We start from the raw sequence: 20,495 nt of genomic DNA, 5'->3' as shown, positions 1-20,495 counted from the left end.
CGGGACGGAGTAAGGGCGTAGAGCAGAACCGCGGGCCCCTCAGAGGTCTGGCACCCCTGCCCCAGCGTTTGCCCGGCCGGCCCCGCGTGCTCTCCAACAAGCGGCGGTTATAATAAGCCCCAGGGGTGAAGGACTTTGAGCCAGGGAAATGTGAGGCTGGTGGGATTTGCAGGGGGATGGAGGAGGTCAGGTGCTGGGAGCCACAAAAGGGGGCAGTGAGTACATCCAGCAGGAGAGAGAAGGAAGATGAGTCTCAGCGTGGGCTCCTGCGGAGAAGCCGAGCCCCTTCCAGCCCAGCGGCTGGGAGCCCTGAGTCCAGGGGGGAATGGGGAGCAGTGGTCAGGGGCCCTCGGACACACAGGGCTTGAGCGAAGACCTCGGGTTCCAGAGATGCAAGGTGTGTGCAGGGCGAGAGGCTGCGAGATGGAGACCCCTTGTCCCCCTCAGGATGCACGGAGGTGGAGAGTGAGCAGGGGCACCCGGGAGACAGCTAGCCCAGGGCAACCAGGTGACAGGCGAGAGGGACTCAGGTCAAAGGGAGAACAGAGGGCGAGGCCCCCGAGGGGACCCCAGACTGAAACCTGCTCATCCTGTGGGGGCGGGGGATGGGCTGAAAATGTGAAGCCGCTTGCAGCAGCAGGCAGGGCTGGGTGAGGGCCCTCTCCCCCGGGGAAGGGGAGGGTGTGGGCTGGCAGGAGACAGTGGCTGTCCTCTGGAGACAGAGGAAGAACCATCATCAGAGAGGAGGGGACCAGGCATGGCCCGGGCCCTGGAGATTGAGAGAATTTCTAGAACTGAGGACCTGTCTACCCAGGGCAGCCCCTCAGGAAACTGGTTGAACTTGAACCGACAGGCCAGCTTCCGACTTCTCAGAACCTCTGCCTGGACTTTGCCTGTTCAGCCCAGTGTATTTTAAAAGGCGAAATTTAAAAATCAGGCCATTTCACACAAAAATGCAGTCCAGATTTCAAATTTCCCTTTTTAAAAAAATCTGCAGATTGGACCTGGGTCGGGGCAGAAGCGGGGTGGGAGCTGAGTAACAATGGGCTGATGTCCAGCACCTGATCGGCGAGGAGGGGGTGGGCAGGAGTAGGGGGAAGGCTCTGCGGCCTAGGGGGAGGCCTGGCCATACCAAGAGGAGTAGAGGACTCAGAGCAGAGAGTGGACACATGCAGGCCGGGCAGCGCAGCCCAGACCACCAGGAGGATGTGGCGGACATGCTCCAGAGGCCCCTCCAGCCCGGTGGGCCCCGGGGCTTGGGGGCACCAACTCTGGGCTCCAGGAGCTGGTGGGACGGAGTGGTTTCCTCCCACTGACCTCAGCATACAGATGAGGAAACAGAGGACTGGACCCACGCCTTCAGGAAGGTGTAGTCTGTGAACCCCACACTCCCGGGAGCCGCCTGCCACCCCTGTAAGGACAGGACAGGTGGCAAAGACCTCCGGTGGCCAATGGAAGAATGACGAAACGCCAGGAAAGGGGCCTCTGCAATTGGCCAGGGCCTGGGGTCCTGCTGCTCCAAACACCATCCATACACTGGTGACCCCCATCTCTCTCCTGAGCAGCAGACAGCGGCTGCCCACATCCCTTCCGGGGGGTCTGAAGTGTCTCTTCTGTGTCTCCCATTTTCTCTGGCAGTCCCGCTCTCCCCCACACTTGCAGAGAGCGGGGGGCCGCTCCCCCCTCCACCGTCCCACCCTCTGGCTCTGGCCTTTTTGTTCCTTGCCGGGACTCCCGCTTGGGGCCTTGGCACAGCCATGGGGCTGGCCCTTTTCCTCCAGAATCCATTCAGAGCTGGCTCCAGGCCCACCGCCCCGCTTTATTTTCCTCATAGCACTGATCCTTATCTGACCCTATGTTGCCTATTTGTAGGGGGCGGGGGGGCCCTCTGAGCGCAGCTGACCTGGCCCTGTTCCCTGGGGCCCTGTTCCCTGGGGCACACCCTGCAGCAGAATGTGGTTGGGCCTGGACCCCCGCTCCCCCACACACTCCCCGTGTGACCCACCTGCCTGGGCCCTGGGCCAGCTCTGTCACCACCCCTGTAGGAGTCCACACACACACACACACACACAGTTTCTGACAGCCTAGGATGGGGCCCCAGGCGTGAGGCCGAGAGGTCTGAGGGGTCGCAGCCCCTGTGGGAAAGGCCCAGCAGGCTCCGGGGGTAACAAGAGGCTCTGTCTCCCCACACTGTTTTAGACAGGAGGCTGGCTCTAGCCTGGGCCCGCTTTGGGGTTTAAAATGGAAGAGGCCTTAGGTGCTTTTTAGTATCTAAGGGGAAATGGGGGAATTCACCAGGTGTGACGGTGGGGAAAGGTCGCCTTTAAGATGCAAATGTGTATTGTGAAGCCCTGAATGGGGGTGCTCTGGGGGTCTCTGGTCTCCCCCCTCCCCGCCAGCGGCAGGCGGGCCACCTGTGGAGAGCGCCACCTGTGGAGAGCGGACGCTCTTGCTGAGGCAGGACAAGGGACTGAGAGGCCCCCACGCCCTGTCCCCAGGGGCAGTGGAGCGAGCCCGGAGCTCCGGCTGCCCACCCACCTCCACTTCCCCTTGGGGGGCTCCCCCCCACCTGCTGCAGACACCCCCAAAGTGCAGCTGTGCTTAGAAGACAGCGTGTAAAGAAGGGATGGGCGCTGCTCAGTGTGCAAGGACCCACTACTGCCGGGCGCGGTGTGTCGGGGTCCCAGTGAGGGAGGCTCGTCTGGGGGTGGGGGGTCCTGAGAACGAGGGGCGTGAAGTGACAGCCCCCCCACCGGAGCCGACAGCTGACGCGGGGCCTGGCAGGTGGTGCTGTTCCCGTGGACGTGAGCAGAGGCTTGTGTCTCGGAGCGTCCCCCCAGCTTCCCGTAGCCCGCTCTGCCAGAGCTGGGGACCCGCTGGGCCACACCGCCCACTCAGCCACACCGCCTTCTCCAGGCCTTTTATGTCTTTTTCCTTTAAGAGCCCTTTTTCTTAGTGAAGTTATTCGTGGTATAAAACCCGACTGGGGGAACAAGGCTGTGAAGTGACAACCGAGGGGCGCGTCTCGGCTCTGGACACTGGTCTGCGTCCGGGGGCCTGTGCCCGGCTGGTCGTGCCCTTGGGGCAGGCCGGGCGGTTGCTGATGTGTTTCCCTGACTGTCCTTTGTTCACCAGCCCAGAACGAGCCTCCAGATTCACTCTTACAAATCCACTTAAGTGTTGATGCCCTGTGACCCGGCAGGCTTCCAAGTGCGCTCCCCAACCCACGTCCCCCGTGAGCACCCATCCTGGGCCTTGTGAGTCCACCTGGCCTGGCCTGCGTGTGCATCTCCCCACTCCATCCCCACACCACACTTCAGGTACAGCCATCGGGCCAACCCTGGTGACCTGGATGCCTCCTTGGGGCTTCCTGGCTCCCCCATCGATTTCAGCCTTTTGGGGGCTTGGATGGCCCAGCATCCTGCCCCTCACAGCCTGGCTCTGCCCCACCCTCCTCTTCTTCCTTCTTCCTTCAGCCACAGCCCTGCCTCCCCGAGGTGCCTCCCCTGTGGGGATCTCTGCCCAGCCAGGGGCAGGGAGGGGGGCAGGCTCTGGGAAGACAGTGGTGCTGAGTGGCCTTTGAGCCATGATCTGTGGGCACGGCGGCCCAGGAGAGGCTGGCTCCCGCCTCCCCGAGGGGCCTCCCCTGCAGGGGGATCGCTGCCCGGCAGAGGGGGGCAGGCTCAGGGGACAGTGGCGCTGAGTGACCTTCGAGCCATGTTCCACGGACAGGGAGGCCCAGGAGAGGCTGGCCCCTTGCCCGTTTGCCTCCCTCCTCCGGCTGGGTTCCCTGGGGGGTGAGCTGGACCATGCTCCAGGGAGGCCAAGGCCGGAACTGTTGTCCGGCCTCGGCAGTATTTAACATCTCTTCTCCATGGGGCCCCGGGGATTGAGGCCGAGGGGCTGGGGCAAGGTTGCGTCCAGACACTGTTCTGGTAGGGACACCGGGGCCAGGGCAGAGCCTGACAAGCAGAGAAACCATCTTCCAGTGTCGCCCCACTGGCAAGGTCCCCCCGGCCAGGGAAGATGGCAAAGCATCTGCTGTTCCCCTCATTTCAAGGAGCGGCGCCACCCCCCTTCTAGCACTAGGTCTTGGTTTTATCCCGTTAATCGCTCTCTGAGATCGCCCTGTCTTGTGCCTGTCACCCCCACGAGAGCAGGGATGCTCTCAAGCCATGCTGCACGGGGCCTGACACATAGTAGGCCCTCAATAAATATTTGTTGAATGAATGAAATGGGAGTCCAAGCTGGGCGGGCTTAGGGTTAGCACGAGGGCCGGCAAGGCTCACAGAAGCTCATCTCAGAGCGATCAGGCTTGCCCAGTCCTGGGGATCCTGACTTCTTTCCTGATCTAGAACCAACCCCAGCTGCCCTGAAAGCTCCCTAACTGCCACTTTCTGGGGGTGCCCCTCCTCCTGCCCACCACCCCTCGCTTCCTCCCTACCAGAGCCCTTTGAAGAGGAGAGTGGGAGCTTGTTGCTTTCCCACTCAGGGTACCCCGCCCTGGCCACAGCATCCGGGCCCTGCTGACCTCTTCGACTTTATATCCCTGGCTCATCTGCCCTCCCTTCCACAGCCCGCTTCCCACCCCAGCTCCTTCAACCCTGGTCACCCCAATTCCTTCTCCCATTTTCTCTAGCTAAATTATCTTCTGCTTTAACATCTGCCCCCAAGACCCTTCTGTCTTGTGTAGCCTCGAATATGAGACTAGAAGGGGCTCTAACTGCTATTTCAGAAGACAGGTACACGGGGACCCATTGGGAAAATGAAGAGGCCAGCAAAGCCCACCAGAAAACACCTTCTCCTAACTTGAGAGCCTGACATACACAGCTCTCCAAAACTGAGCTCCCCTCCGCTCCGCTCATCAGCCACTGCTTCTTGAAGGAGGTGGCCCCCTGAATGCTTTGGGAGCATTCTCGATGGGTTCAGGGGATGGGATCCCCTGGGACCTGAAGAAGCTGAGGTACAAGCTGCAGGGAAGGGGCCAAGCCCACCCAGGGTTTCTGGGTTGTGCTCCAAGTCTTATTCCCAGTCCAGTGCTCTTGCCCTTCCTGACCTCTCATCTGGCCAGTTAGCTGGGGATGGGGAAGGGATGGGGAGACCAGGCCAGGCCAGGCCCCTGGATGAGGACGGACATTGGCCATGTGCCCGCCTTGTCTGGGTGAGAAGGCTGTCCTTTGGGGCCAGGCCCCAGAACCTGGGAATATCGGGAGGGGACCTGGGGGAGAGCCCGAGCTGTCTCCTGGCCTCTGAGCTCACCCTGGACCTGTCCACCAGGCACTACCAGCCCCAGAAGACCGAGAAAGCCTCCGAGTGGGTCTCCCTGTGGCCAGATCTTCACAGAAGCCACCGTTTTCTCAGAGCCCCCACTGGGCCCCATCAGATCCTGCCCATCCCTCCTTAAACTTAAACCCTCAGGCTCTTTCCCATCGCACTTAGAATAAAATCCAAGCGTGCTGCCTTGCTGTCCTGCCCTGCATCGCGTCCCCAACCCGCCCCTCCACTTGGGGCTTTTGTGCTGGTGAGCCCTCCTTCGCCTCCCATTCTTGCCAATCATGTGAATACCACCTCCTCCGGGAAGCCCTCCCTGAGCACCCCATCTGAAGTAGGGCCATCCACCCCCCACCGTCTTTCACTTTTCCAGGTTTGTGTTTTTTTTTTTTCCAAAGCACATGTCACTACTGTAGCTTCTGCATTTATAGCTTAAGTCTCTCTTCCCCACCCAGCTTCTGCTTGTCTGGCTTGTGGGTCACCGGACCCTTTGTAGGCGGCACACAGTAGATGCTCAGTAAAAGTTTGTGTGAATCAATGAGGAGAAAGGGCCCTGACTAGGAGGAGTTCGGAGACGTGGCCTCTCCTCTCTGCCCCCAGAGCGCGGGGAGCTAGACGGCCTCTCCCCCTGCCGCACACACACACCCCAGGCCTGCGAGGGGCTAGCAGCGGCCCCAAGCGGAGGAAGGAGCATTTCCAACGGGACGCTTGTGGCCTGGAGGCCTGGGCCGGGGGCTCCGGGGACTTGGGGGCAGCCTTCCGTGTGGGCAGGACAGCCATCACCCGCGGAGAGGGTAGCGGCCGCGGCCGGCGGAGGCCTCTGGGGACAGAAGGGGAAGGGTCCCCGGGGTGGGGACGCTCGTCTCTGCCCGAGGGACGCGGGAGCGGACGCCCAGCCTCCGCGTTTTCCCCAAGTACCCCTGGCCCTTCGCGCCCGCCCGCCTCCAGCCGCGCCGGAGGTCTGAGCCGCGGGCCGCAGGCGGGCGTTGGGCGCGCGTCCCCGCGGCCGTCTCCGTGGAGACCGCGCGCGCCTTCCAACCGGCCTCCCGCGGCGCGGGGGCGCGCGCGCGCGCCCCGGGCGGGGCCGGCCCGGGGAGGGGCCTGGGGGCCTCCCGGGCGACGCGGGTCGCGAGGCCGCTGAGGGAGCAGCTCTGGGAAAGGCACTGACCCAGAGCGGGCGATCTGGACCCTCGGTGGCGACGGACCCTCGGCGGCTTGTGCAGGGCCGCTCTGGAGGCGGCTCTGCGGTGCGGGTCCGTGCGGACACCCCGCCCTGCCGGCCCCCACCGCGGTCTCTGAGCTCTGTGGTCTCCGAGAACGGCCTGGGCCCCTCTGCCCTCGCCCGGGGACCAGCCGCGGGTTCCTCACAAGACACCCCTACCCTCTACACACACACAGACACACACACACACACGTGTAGATGTCCACAGCGACTGGTGTCCTCAGAGGACACCCCTACACACACACACACATACACACACACACACACACACACACACACACACGTGTAGATGTCCACAGCCGTTGGTGTCCTCACGGGACACCCCTACACACACACACACACACACGTGATGTCCACAGCCCCACTGGAGACTGGCCACCTGGAGGCTGGCTTCTCCGGGCAGCTGGCAGGTGACAGCCGGCGCGCACCTGACCTGCGGCCACTCCAGCCAGCAGAGCTGGCTTCCAGAGCGCCCTCTTGCCCGTCCTCACCGCCCTTGCCTGGTGCTGCCTTCAGGGACGTACAGTCGGCACCTGCTGGCCTTGGCCGGTCGGGAATCCTGCCCCCACCGCTGTGGGGCTGTGGACCCCAGGGACCAGGGCGTCGCAAACTCAGCTGATGGTGAGCCACCAGAGCTGCGTCCTCACTGGGGTGCCCCCACACACCTCTGTGCCTCCTTGTCCTGCTCGCCGTTCTTCTGTCTGGATGCTGGTCTATTCACATTTTGTCCCAGGAAACTGAAAAACCCCACAAGAAAACCACAAAGCACCAATTGTATCTATCCCAGGGTCCACAAACATACAGGTAGAAAATACCAGTGAAAGAGGTGGTCTGCAAGGCCCGGTGGGCCCATAAGGGGGCAACTGAGAGCAGCCCCCGCTGCTACGCTAGGCGGAAGGCAGGCTCAGGGCTGCAAGACTCTGAAGACAAGTAGGAAAATGGTCTTGTTTAGTGTGTCATCTCTTGTGGTTTAAACATTTGTTGTCTAGTCACTAAGTCGTGTCTGACTCTGTGACCCCAGGGACTGCAGCCCGCCAGGCTCCTCTGGCATGGGATTCTCCAGGCCAGCATACTGGAGTGGGTTGCCATGGCCTCCTCCAGGGGATCTTCCCGACCCAGGAATCAAACCCGCGTCTCCTGCAGTGGCAGGCGGGTTCCTGACCGCTGGCTGAGCTGCCTGGGAAGCTCCCAAATGTACCTGGTACTTGAACGTTTGTATGTGCTGTGAAGCAGCACAGTCCGTCACGGTACACAGTTCCAGGATTTTTTTTTTTTGTCCTGATGAGGACTTTTTAAGACCTACCCTCATTGTGAAACTGTGTGGAGTCTGTAGTTAAATCCATTTCACCTGTAACCTGCCTTGACGCCTCAAGCTCATTTTAATTGTTGCTGCATAGTCACGTATCCTCCACGCAGCTCAGAGCCTAAACAACACGTCTGTGTGAGTTGTCCTCCAGGAACTCGGCTTCAGCTGCACCTGGTGTGAGCTGAGCTGTGGGACCACGGCCCCGCCGACTGGGCCGGCATGGGTGTCCACAGGGTGACCTTCTGAAGCTGCAGACCCTGGGACCTGGTTCCACCTGCGCAGACCCACAGTGGGACGCGATGCCTTTCCCCACCACCTCTCCCTGCTGCTGCTTCCTGATTCCATCATGCCCCAGCCCCTTGCCTGCCGGGAGGTGCATTCTCCTGTCTCCATGCTTGGCTGCCTTGTGAATAAACCCTCAGACCTCGGCATCTCAGGCGTCTGGGTGGAGCATGGCTTGCTCCGCGTCAGGTAAGAGCTCGGTTCAGCGGTGTTAGCAGCTTCGCAATATGCAGGTAGTTGAGCGTGCTGAACGCCAGTCACCGTCACGGGCGTTACCGTCCCAGGACCTGGAAGCCTGTGCCTTCGACCCTTCACCCGCGTCTCCCACCCCACCCTCTACCTCTGGCAGCATCCAGTCTGGTCTGTTTGTCTGTGAGTTGGCTTATGTTTACATTTTTATTTATGTAATTCATTGTACTTTGCCCCAGTCGGCAGGCGGGATCTTAGTTCCCCAACTGGGGATGGAAACTTGGCTCCCCAACCAGGTGGCCCTGTGGTGGAAGCTCCGGAGCCCTAACCGCTGGGACTCCAGGGAAGTCCCTGGGGAAACTTCATAGTTGAATTTTTTGGAGTGCATTTCTTGCATCATTTGAGATGATCACGGTGGGTCTTCATCTTCACCCTATAAACACCATGCATTGACAGACTTCGCAGATTGCAGTCCAGGAATAAACGCCATTTGGCCACAGCGTACAGCCCTTTCGGTGTGCTCTGCTGCTGCTAAGTTGCTTCAGTCGTATCCGACTGTGCAACCCCATAGACGGCAGCCCACCAGGCTCTAGCAGTTTCCTTTTCAGGGGAAGGAGGCAGGGAAGCGATCCCCTGACAGGACTCAGGCGATGCCCAGGGCAACCTAAGCGGATGCCAGAGCTGGAGGGTCCCCTCGTCTCAAAAGGGACCTGGAGCGGGGGGTGAAGCCAGCAGCCCTGGGACAAGACGACCCCCAAACAGCCCTTCCAGGGGTGGAGGCGTGACTGGGGGGAGAGGGAGGGCGCCTTTCTGGGCTGACAGCTGTGCTGGCTTTTCATGCAGACCCCCACCTCGGTCGGTGGGCCTTTGCTCCCCTAAAGCTGGGGCTTTATTACACCCCTCACCCCTCCTCTTCCTCCCTGGACTCGCCGTTAACCCACGGACTAGACAAGACCCTGAGTGGGGGACGGCATTCCAGCACCGGCTCCTTCCCCTGGAGCTCCAGCAAAGCGACGAGTTCCCGGTGACAGGGAGTCCTCCCGCCGCGCCCCGTGAACCGAGGCAGGCCTCTGCCGGAGGAAGGAGGGCGGTGGGCCAGGCTGACGCTCGCGTCTCTTCTGGATGCCAGGAAAGCCGGCGGTTGGAGGGAAGCCGGGCAGGGCAGCCACATCAGCTCCAGGCTCGCCAGGGCTTCGGCAGCACACGCTTCTCGGCTCATGCGAGCAGGCGCATGCGCGAAGACAGGCACGTGCGCTGGGACCGCAGCTAGGAGCCACTGGAGAATTGGCCTTTGCACATTTGAGAATTCTGGTGTGACGCACGTAGGGGCAGTGGACCCACGAAGTGGGAGTAGGGGTGCCAGCTGGGTGGTGATCGGGAGAGCTGGTGCGCGGCTGAAATCCTTCGGCGTTTAAAGCTGTCTTCGCTTCGGTTGTGCTGGGCCTTTGCTGCTGTGCAGGCTGCTCTCTACTTGCGGCGAGTGGGGGCTTCTCTTGTGGCGGAGCAGACACTGTAGGCACCCGGGCTTCAGGAATGGTGGCGCGTGAGCCCACTTACTCCACAGCATGTGGGATCTTGGTTCCTGGACCAGGGACAGAAACCGTGTCCCCCGCGTCGGCGGGCGGATGCTCAGGCCCTGGAGCACCAGGGAAGCCCCGTCACACCGTCTTTGTCCGTCTGCCGGTGGTCGTTCAGGTCGTGTCCTTGTCTTGGCCACCACGAATACTGCTGCGCTGAAGTTGTGTTCAACTTGATTTGAAACGATTTTGTTCCGTTGCATGGTGAGAGCTGCCTCATCAGTATGCATTTTGAAAAAATCACTTGGTGACTTTTTGTGTAGGCGTGCGCGTGTCTTTCTATTCGCACTTCTGTTTGGACATGTGTGCCCAGGAGTGGGGTTGCTGGATGGGGTATTAATAGTAGTTGTATTTTTAGTTTTCTCAGGAGCTCCCATACTGTGCTCCACAGTGGCTGCGCCGATTTACAGTCAGGTCTTGAGTCCATTTCGAGTCTATTTTCGTATATGTTGTTAGGGAAGGTTCCCATTTCTTTTTTTGCACACAGCTGTCCGTTTTCCGAGTACCGTTTCTTGAAGAGGCTGCTTTCCTGCACTGTCTCTCTTCCCTCCCCTCGTCTAGAGTGACTGACCCCAGGGGTGCGGGTTTCTCTCTGCGCTGCTGCGTGTCCCACCTTCGTGTATTCCTGCCTCATGCCAGGGCCACTGCTGTTTTGATTACCGCAGGGTTGTACTGGGTTGGCCAAAATGTTCGTTTGTTTCTTTCTGTAACATGGCTCTGGTAGCACTCAATTGTCTTCATTTGAAACAATTTTGTTCCGTTGTATGGTGACAGCTGTCTCATCAGTATGCACTTTTAAAAAATCAAAATTGGTCAATTTTTGTGTAGCCATTTTACTACTGAAGACAGGAGGGGAAGTCAGCAGCATTTTCAGCATATTGAAAGTGGAGTGAGAGTGGAGGTAAAAACACAACTGAAGCACGCGGAGAGCTTTGTGCAGCATATGGACAAAGTGCTGTGCCTGACCCAACGTGTCCAGGCGGTTTGTGAAGCTTCCTGCTGGAGATTTCTCCTTGCACGATGCTCCAGGGTTGGGTAGATCAGTTGAAGTTGATAGCAATCAAATCGAGACATTGAGAACAACCGATGTTTATACCATACGGGAGATAGCAGATATACTCCAAGTATCCTAATCAAGTGTCTTGAATATTCATTGGAAGGGCTGAAGCTGAAGCTGAAACTCCAGTACTTTGGCCACCTGATGAGAAGAGCTGACTCACTGGAAAAGACCCTGATGCTGGGAAAGATGGAAAGTGGGAGGAGAAGGGGACGACAGAGGATGAGATGGTTGGATGGCATCATTGACTCAATGCACATGAGTTTGAGCAAACTCCGGGAGTTGGTGATGGACAGGGAGGCCTGGCGTGCTGCAGTCCATGGGGTCGCAAAGAGTTGGACACGACTGAGCAACTGAACTGAACTGATCCTCATCAAGCCTTGAAAATCATCTGCACCAGCTTGGTTATGTTCATTGCTTTGATGTTTGGGTTCCACATAAGTTAAGTGAGAAAAAAACAAACGAACCCTTTTGACCATATTTCTGCATGCGATTTTCTACTGAAACATGATGAAGTGGGGAGTGAGAGAGTGATGAGAATGGTCTTGAGATAGTGTTTGTGATTGCACAGCACTGGGAGGGTCCTGAACTGCTGAACTGTGCCTCTTTAGGGGTGTGTGTACTGTTTTATTCATGTTTAAACTGCACCATCACACACTGAACTTAAATACATGTTGGCCATATGTTCAGACTTTTGAAATAAAGATGGACAGGCAGCTTTCAGGGTGCAATGTGTTACACTGTGCCCAGTGTACTGAACAGAGCCTAAGCAGGGCTGGAACAAGTGCGTACCTTATGCATCTGCTGGCGGTGAGTGCAGGGACAAGCGCAGCACCTGGAGGAAAAGCCTGCTCAGGACTGAACAGAGGCCCTTGGCTGCTGTCAGAATCCACTGTCAGACCTTCAGACTTGGACAAACCATGGAGTCTGTCCATGTACAAAAAGTCCCGGATTCAGGACAGACGGGAGCTCAGCATAGATATTACGAGCTTGGCTCTGGCCAGTTAGGACTGGGGGTCAGGTCTGCAGCGAGCGCGGCTGGCTGGAGGTGGGGCGTGTGCAACTCCAGTCTGGGGTCTGTGGTCACAAAAGCATCCAGTCTAGAGACGGAACGCTGAGTGCTTTCTGCAGATCCCCACGCCCCCCTAGTTCCCAGACAAGTTCCCGGGACGCTCTTCTCAAGCGAATTGCGTTCACCTGCTTCAAACGGGTGAACCCCCTGCTCTGTGGGAAAGAACGTGGACTTGCCCAAGGGAGGCCTGGCTTCGCCCGTGGTCTCCAGGAGGCGCCCCACGTCGTCCGTGGCAGGCATGTCTCTGGTTGGGGTGGGGCTGGCCACAGTGGGTCTGAGGCTGGAGCCCCACCTGCGAGCGCTGGAGGCCGGCGGGGAAAGTCCGGCAATGCGAGCTGGGGCCAGGTAGAGGGTCCCGCCGTGTCCCGTGTGTCAGTTTTACGAGGGTGCACGACCAGGCGTGAGGGGGCCTCCCCTGGCCCCCCACCCCATGCTCACGGCCATCAGCTCATCAGCCCAGGCCCCATCCTGACACGGAGGCCGAGATGCTCCGTGGGCCGTCATCAGTCATTAACGGAGCCCCAGTAAACACTCTGGACACCAGGGCTACTGGGAGCTACTCTGTGTAGTGGGTCCTTTCGTCCCCTTAAACATAGCTTTCCCAGAGAAAAAGCTTTGAATTTTGATGGAGTCCAATTTATTGATTTTTTCCTTTTATAGAATATGCTTTTGGAGCCATGTTTGAGTTCTTCACCAAGCCTTAGGTCTTGAGTATTTTTTGAAAAGTTTCATAGTTTTACAGTTTATGATTCATTTGGAGTTAATTTTTGTGTCATGCACAAGGCTTAGGCGGAGTTTGTCCCTCAGGTAACATGCTGTGGGCTTTGGGCCGTCATGACTCAACACTGTCTGTGCTGTGAAATGACCCCCCCTTCGTCACGTGCACTGAAGCTTTTGTGATGAGAATATTAGGGTCTGCTCTCCCGGTGACTTTACACATGCAGATTTATAAACTAGTCGCCGGGCTGTAGGTGACCTGCCCAGGACTGACTCTGTAAAGGCCTTCCTAACCTCCCGACCCCTTCACCCATGCTCACTGCACATACCGACTCTGGTTCCCACTGTGTTCTCTGCATCTGTGAACTTGCGTTTTTACTGTTTTGTTCTCTAGATTCCACACGTTCAGGTTATGGGCAAAATTAGGGCAATTCATGTGGAACACATACTCCTTCACAGGGTGAGAGACTGGATCAGGGTCAGGCTCAAGGTCAGTTTCAAGGTAAAGATCCGGTTTGAGGTTAAGCATGAAGTCTACCTAAATTAGGGCAAGACATGGGCACAGCGAGTGTTTGACAGTCATTTCAAGGCCAGGGGGTGTCGGTATCGGTACAACAAATCTTTGCTGTTTCTCAAAAGGAACTCCCTCCCTGTTTGTTGGAACTGAGATGAATGTAGACACACCACCACACACGCGTCTCAATTCACATTCTTCCTGGAAGCAGAGCAAATTCAAAGGATCTAAGGAGTATGACAGATAAGAATTTGCATTAGTGCAAACACTGCAAATCCCATTCTCTTCAAAAGCACGTTACTGCTTGTTGGAGCAAACTTGCTTCTCTCAAGAGCACGTGCAATCCTGGTAGGAACATGGGGAAAGATACTGCGGTGGTGGAGTTCAGCCTCCACCTCTTCTTACTGAGGGAAAACCAAATCTAGGTGAGGTAGCTGTGTGTGTACAGGACACAAGTAAGATGGTGTTGGGCTGATGGGACGTTAAGGTGGATTAGTCCCAGGTTGGAGAGGAGTTGTCACAGTGGGTAGGGCTCAGTGTTAACTTGAAAGTTGGAATATAACAGGATCAGGAGGAGGGTCAGATTCAAGGTCATTTCAAGGGGCCCATGCTTAGGATGATTTGTCAGTGAGGAGATGAAACTGAGATGTGAGTCAAGGTCAGTTCAAAGTCAAATTTGACTTAAAATCGGCCGGCTGTGCTTGGGTTCAGGGCCACGAAGTTACATTTGAGCTCATTCCGGAGTACGGCTGGCCTGGGCAGGAGCGTGCAGAGCGAGCCGTACTAAAAGCACGGTCTACCGTCAAACATTATCTGAGTAAAGGGACTTTCTCTATGGTTCTTCAAACTTATTTTCCAAAGATAACTTTAATAACTTCATTGAAGAGACTTTTGACCCAATACATTTAGTTGTTATTTACAGTAAGTTGGTAAGTTTATAGAGTCGTGCCGGCACCGTGGTCCACGCTAACGTCTTCACTCTCGACAACTCCACTGAGCCTGTCTGAAGCCAGGCCCCCGCCCCACCCCACTCAGCCCCAGGTCGCCGCAGGTCTGACTTCGGTTTAAACGTTTCTGTTCTGAACACTGCACTGAAACCCCACGGCGTGTTAACACTCTGCGTCGTCCTCCTCTGCTGAGCTTGAGGTCCATCTGCGTTGTTCGTCACTTTGTTTCTGGAAGTCCAGTGCACGGACTTCCCACACTTGTGTATCCGTTTGCTAGTGGAGTTGCTTCCATCAGTTCAGTTCAGTTGCTCCGCTGTGTCCAACTCTGCTTCCGTATTTCATCTGTTATGAACAGTGCTGCTAAGAGCACCGATGGGGTTTGAGCGAGTATGATTTTATTTCTCTGAGCTTCACAGGAGTGACGTTGTTGGGTCATATGCTAAGCTTATGTTTAGCTTCTTAAGAAACTGGCGGATGTTTCCAGTGGGGACTGTACTATCTTCATCCCCACCAGCACTGTGGGGAGCTTCCGTTTTCTTGAAGTCCTCGTAAGGCCTGGTATTTTTTTTGTATTATAGTGACTCTGGTCCACGTGTACTGAACTCCTCTCGTGTGTTTATCATCTACCGGGCTACATCGGGCCTGAGCTGTGGCGTGCGGGCTCAGCAGTCGCAGCGCATGGGGTTGCTTCCCTGGATGCACGTAGGCTCTCAGCTCCCAGAAGGGGCACTGAGCCCGAGTCCCTGATACTGGATGGCAGACTCCTCAACCAGGAAGTCCAGTCCCTCCATCGTGGTTTCAATTGGCATTTTCCTAGTGACTAACAATTTGGAGAACATTTTCTTCTAATTCTTAGAAGACGGTTTGAATGTCTTCTTTGATAAAATGTTTAATTCTAGTCTTTTTCCCCATTTTGTTTTATTATTGAGTCATAGTAAGTTATTACTTTTCATATTGTAGACGCAAAGTCTCCATAAGATACATGATTTGCAAATAGTTCCTCCTACTTTTGGCTTACCTTTTCATTCTGTCTAAAGGTGACTTTTACATGCATGGTTATAGCACTATTAAATATCTATTTAAAAAACAAGGTGGGTCACTGTAAGGATAATTACTGGTTTCAGGAGGTGGTTGAGGTCAGAGGTTCAAGTCCATTTCCCCGACTTGTTCACGGTCAGGACCAGAGGGCTACAGCCTGGTTTGTGAGGTAAGCACCCCTCGGGGTCCACTCACCACCACCCGGCACCAGGGGAGGCCGCTGGGCCCCCAACACCCAGCCCAGGAGGCGGGGCCAGAGCACAGGGAGCCATGTGCCCGACGGGTGCTGTCGTGGTCATGAGCATCCAGGGGGTGAGCCCAGAGTGGCCGGAAGAAGCAACCCGCCGGGGACCTGAGACGTGGGGTGCGTAGAGCCCCAGGCGCGGTCCTGCCATCCTCCACCCTCCCACCGACCGACACGTGGCCGTTTCGTAACACTGATCCTCACGGCATCTGCCATCCCAGCGTGGCTCATCTGTGCTGGAACGCGGGCCCTGCTGCCGAACCCTCCTGTCCTGTCAAGAGTCAGAAACCCAGAACCACACAAGGGCCGCGTGTCAGCAACCACGTGGGCTAAACCACCACAAACCCAAAAGCCGCTCACGCTTGCTGCTCACAGCCCCGCCTCTGCAGGGACAGCGCTCTCCAGCCGGGGTCCCCGCCCCCCCGCCACTCTGATCAGAAACACAGACGGCACACACCAGGGGCCGGTGCTGAGGGGCTGGACGGAGGAGGCCCGCGGACTGTGCCGGCGGCTGCCGCTCGAGAGAAAGCGCCGTGAGGGCGACCAGCTGCATGGCTGCCCGAGCCCAGGCCTGGAGGAAAAGATGGGGCGAAGACAGACGGTCTTTGTTCTCGGTACATTTTATTGGCATCACGTTCGTCTCTTACAGAAGAACCTGGCCCACACCCTGGGACGCAGGCCCTTGGAGGGGAGCTCTGTGAAGCAGGCTACAGTGCAGGGGGTGGGGGTGGCCCCGCCAGGAAGCGGGGGCTCAGGGGCTCCACTGGGGAGTCGGGGGGCGGGGGAAGGTGTGCTCACGGAGGACGCCACACCCCAAGAGGAGCGCCTTCTAGAACAAAGGTACCGTCGCTAGGACAGGTCTGGGAGGCCTCCTCTCCCTCTTGGATGTGGATGCGAATCTAACAGGGGAGTTTTAAAGTGTGGAGCAGGAAAGAAAAAAAGGGAAAATGAGTTTTAATTTGTGAAACAGCTGTTTCTCCATTGCACACAGCAAAGTATTATGCAAATGGCCTCTTGGAAAATTTAGGTGCAGAGGGAGCTGGACAGTCTCCCCTGGAGAGGTGCAAAGCGTTTGGCTCTGAAGTCTTGATAAAAGGCGTAATGATTCTCGTGTCTACTGTACAGAATACTGCCTCCTGCTGCGCTTCTCACCTCGAGATGCTGAACACGCTGCGGTCCAGACCAGGTTCAGCCCTCGGTCTCTACGCCTGCATCACAGGACTTACACACGTAACCCAAGAATTTCTTACACTGATTTATACATTTTAATTGGTTGCATATATTAACATGTACTATAAGATTCTTTTCTACGAAGCATTACATAATAAATGGATACTGTAAAAAGATCTGATTAGTTAAAAGTAACAAGCATTAACAGGTACATACAAAACTCAGCCTGATCAGACTGGGTGTGAGCCTGTGATGGAGCGCAGGGCACCAGCCTTCCCACATGGTGGCCTTCACAGGAGGGGGTGGGTAAAAAGACCACAAGACGGTTAAAAAAATCAGAACTAATTAGACACAGATTAACTGTAAACAGTTCTCTCTCCAGTGGACAAAAGGAAAAGCTTCCAGCGCAGACTCCACCCCAGGCGGGTGAGCGCAGCCGGCAGTGCTGCTGCCGTGGAGCCCGCGGGGCGGGCGCTGGGCCTGTGGGGCGTGTGCGGGGGTCGGCGGTGTGCTGGGCTCTCCGGGCAGCTGGGCGAGAGATGACTGTCTGTGTGGAGGAGGGGCTCGTGGAAGAAGGCCTGTACGTGTGTTCTCGGTCGCGAAGGACTGTGCGCTCTGCTCTCTGCCTCTTCAGCAACTGCAGCCCTCGGCCGAGGGCTTGGTGCGGTCGTTCTTGTCCAGTTTGATGGGCTCGGGGAACTCGTTGTACAGCTCCACTTCCGTTTCCTGGGCAGGGAGAGAGGTGGTGACTGCGGGCCGGGGGCGGGCCCCGCAGCGGAGGGGCCAGGCGGGCGACGAGGGACGCTGCGGGGCAGGGGCAGGAGGGATAGGCTGATGCCCTCCGCCTGCATGTGCCCGCTCTGGGACCTTCTGCCAGCGCCTGACGAAGGCAGGGTCTGGGGCCCCGGCCCTCACACACCCCGCGAGCTCGCCCCGCGCGTCTCTCTTGGATCCAGGTCTGTCTGCCATCTCTTCCAGGCCTTCAGGAGAGCTTGCCCCCAAGGCTGCACACGCCGGGCCCGCCCAGGACAACTCCCTCACTGTGGGCCCCACAGGACAGGGACTGGGGTCACTTCACGGGGACTGGGGCTGAATTAACGTGTTTCCAGCAAGGGGCAGCTTCCTACTTCCTAGGGAAAAAATTCACCTGTCCCTTAGACATGAAGCACCCGCGGGTCGAGGTCCTCTGGGGAAACCACTCTGTTCACAGGTGCTGTATAAGCGACCGCGCCCAGGACTACCTGTATTTTAAGGAGGTCCTCTCCCTGAGAAGTGAGCATGTGCGCGTGTGGCCTGGTCTGCTCACTGGTCAGCGCCATCAGGACCTTCCCGGCCCGGAGGCGAGCCGGCTCCAGCAGTGGCGGCCTGTCCCGCCCGCTGCTCCCAGCCCTGACCAGCGCTCATCTGCTTTCTGTCTTAACAGAGGCCTCAGCAGAGATTGGACTTGCTGGCCCCTCGACTGCAGACTGTGGCCCCGAAACCGACAGGAAATAAAACTGTGTCCGTGAGCCATGCGGTCTGTGGAGTCTGTCAGGGGCCCGGTGCTGGCTGACACAGCTGTCGTGCGGTTCAGTTAGAACCTCAGGAAGGTTTATTTTTTGCGGGGTGGGTGGTGGGGAGAGGACGAGGGAGGAAAAGGTTGCACCTGGAGTGAAAGTCTTAGTTTAAATGGATAACGAACCAAACACAGCCGAGGAGGAGGACACCACCAGCGAGGGCAGAGGCTGCGCAGGGAGCATGCGGACTGCAGGCAGGCCGACGCGGGGAGGGCCCGACGCGGGCAGCGTGCGCCCCACAGAGGGAAAGGCACACCCACCGGCAGGTTCCTCACTGTGGCCAGAGGGGCTGAGAAAAAGGCCCGCCACACACAGCTCACCCCCCACCTCTGTGCACGGCTGAGGCCCGGGCGAGGGCCCGTCTGCAGAGTGTGGGCACTGTGCCGGGGTCGCCACTGTGGTGCCAGGACCGAGGGTCACCACTGTCCCCAGGGACAGCCGGGGGCCACCTTACCAGTCGGACAGTCTCACTCCCGCGACTCCAGCTCTAGGGGCAAGAGTGTTCGGGAGGAAAGCGCTGCCCCGCCGCTGTGGGGCCAGGAGAGCCTTCACCTGGCACATGCCAACCAGATGCCACTGGTGTTTGGGGGGAGGGGCAACATTTGAATAAACACAGAGAAAACGCAGGAAAACCTTACCTAAGGAAGACGATTCCTAGAGCCTTTTGGGTTAACCTTTATGAGGATCGTTTAGGATAATTCCAAAAGTTGGTACACCTCACTGAATCTTCACAAACGCCCTGGAAGCAGGCAATCTCACTGTACAGCTCAGACAGGATTTAAAAACTAGACCAGATCCCAAGACGGGCAGCAGAGCTGGGCTTCAAACTCAAATGTACCCTCAAACGGGAGGAGCGTGCCGAGCAGGGCAGCCCCACACGAAGCGGCCTCAGTGGCCCTGTGGAGCTGACCTAAGGACGGCGGGACAGGGCTGCTCTCAAAGGCCCGCCACCGCCTCTGGCTGCACATAGAGCCTGCGGGGAGAGGTGCAGGCCGAGGCAGCCAGGCCGGGGCTCCGGACCCGGAGGCGCTGCTGGCTGCACAGAGAGCCCGCGGGGAGAGGTGCAGGCCGAGGGTCCGAAACCGGAGGCGCCGATGCTGCAGACACCAACCTGCTTGAGCGCATTCCGGGCAATCGTCTGGAAGGCCTGCTCCACGTTGATGGCCTCCTTGGCGCTGGTCTCGAAGTAGGGAATGTTGTTTTTGCTGTAGCACCAGGCCTGTGCCCGCTTGGTGGCCACCTGAAGGGAGAGGCAGGGCGCAGGTGCCAGGAAGAGCAGGAATCCCACCGGAAGAACCCCGGGCTGGCCACCACCCACCAGCCCCGCGCCAGCTAAGCACAGTACAGCTGGGCTTTCCCCTCAGCCCGCAACCCTGAGCTGCACTTGGAAGCAGCTTGTGAAGGGAGGCGGCGGCCAGCCCGGGAGGAAGTGCCTGCCGCTCCTGGGGCCGCAGGGTCCCCCGGCCCAGGACAGGCCTGGGAGCTTGGTCTCCAGGTCTACAGCCCCTCCTGTGACTGCTCAGCGCACCTGCCTGGGCCCCTGGCCTGATCACACACCCAGGCCCCAGAGCCCCCAACCCAGCCACGTCCTGTTTCCTCACTCCCCACCCAAGCCTGTTTTCAGGAACGAGACAAGAACCAATTCACTTAGGAATCGAGTGACTGGTCAAAAATAAACTCAGCTAAACTTAAGAATAACTTTGTCTCCACTCCCCAGAGAGACGCTACTGCAAAGGAAGCCAGAGCAGTTTTACTCAAAGCCCAAAGCACCTCCCGACCCGTGGGATCTGGGGGGCCCCGCAGCTTAAGGATGACAGCTGAGGGCAACTGAACCCTCCTCCCGGCTCAGAGGCAGAGGCGCCCACGAGCCCGAGTCATGGCCGTGCGGGCGGTGTGGGGATCTCAAGGGGCCTCCTGGGCCCCAGTCCCCAAGGGCAGCCGGCCTGCAGATGGTGCCCCTGTGCACCCCCAGAGCCACGAGGCGCTCAGCACAGACCCTCCACGTGCACAGGGCACCTCAGAGCAGGAGGCCCAGGCGAGAGAGCAGGGCGCTGGGCAGGCCCTCTGGGGCCCCGCGGCCCTGACCTCCGCCCAGGGGTGTCCTCAGCTCAGCAGTGCGTGAGCCAGACCAAGGGTAAGTCTGCCCCACAGCCTGGAGACTAAGGTCCCACAGGGCCTAGAGGTCAATCCCGGACCGGAGCCAGGAGGGCTGGCAGGGGGCTGCTCCACAGGGCGCTCCGACCCCACACACCCTCCCCGCTCTGCTCCTGGGGAGCCAGGCGCCACCCCAGGGCGACCAGGTGCCCCCCAGTTAATTGTACCCTTCCCCTGCA

At 58.2% G+C, this 20,495-nt stretch overlaps 1 protein-coding gene and 1 long non-coding RNA gene across 3 annotated transcripts in view; one reads left to right on the top strand and one right to left on the bottom strand.

The window, feature by feature from the left end:
- The first annotated feature begins 7,642 nt into the window (after positions 1–7,642).
- On the top strand, positions 7,643–18,114 carry LOC113880827. Its single transcript, XR_003507844.1, has 2 exons — positions 7,643–8,270; positions 18,030–18,114. It is a non-coding gene; the product is annotated as an uncharacterized LOC113880827 (long non-coding RNA).
- Positions 16,039–20,495, bottom strand: part of RAB7A (RAB7A, member RAS oncogene family) — a 45,950-nt gene continuing 41,493 nt past the window's right edge. For both annotated transcript variants that reach the window (XM_027523431.1, XM_027523432.1), the window contains exons 5-6: positions 19,274–19,402; positions 16,039–17,332 (exon numbers count right to left, since the gene is read on the bottom strand). In XM_027523431.1, the coding sequence (XP_027379232.1) occupies positions 17,237–17,332; positions 19,274–19,402 (225 nt within the window). In that variant the 3' untranslated portion in view covers positions 16,039–17,236. The remainder of the gene's footprint in view (positions 17,333–19,273; positions 19,403–20,495) is intronic.

This window comes from Bos indicus x Bos taurus, chromosome 22, assembly GCF_003369695.1.
Source record: "Bos indicus x Bos taurus breed Angus x Brahman F1 hybrid chromosome 22, Bos_hybrid_MaternalHap_v2.0, whole genome shotgun sequence".
Classification (NCBI taxonomy): domain Eukaryota; kingdom Metazoa; phylum Chordata; class Mammalia; order Artiodactyla; family Bovidae; genus Bos; species Bos indicus x Bos taurus.
Note: the sequence above shows the minus strand (reverse complement) of the source record. Positions and strands in the feature narration are given on the sequence as shown.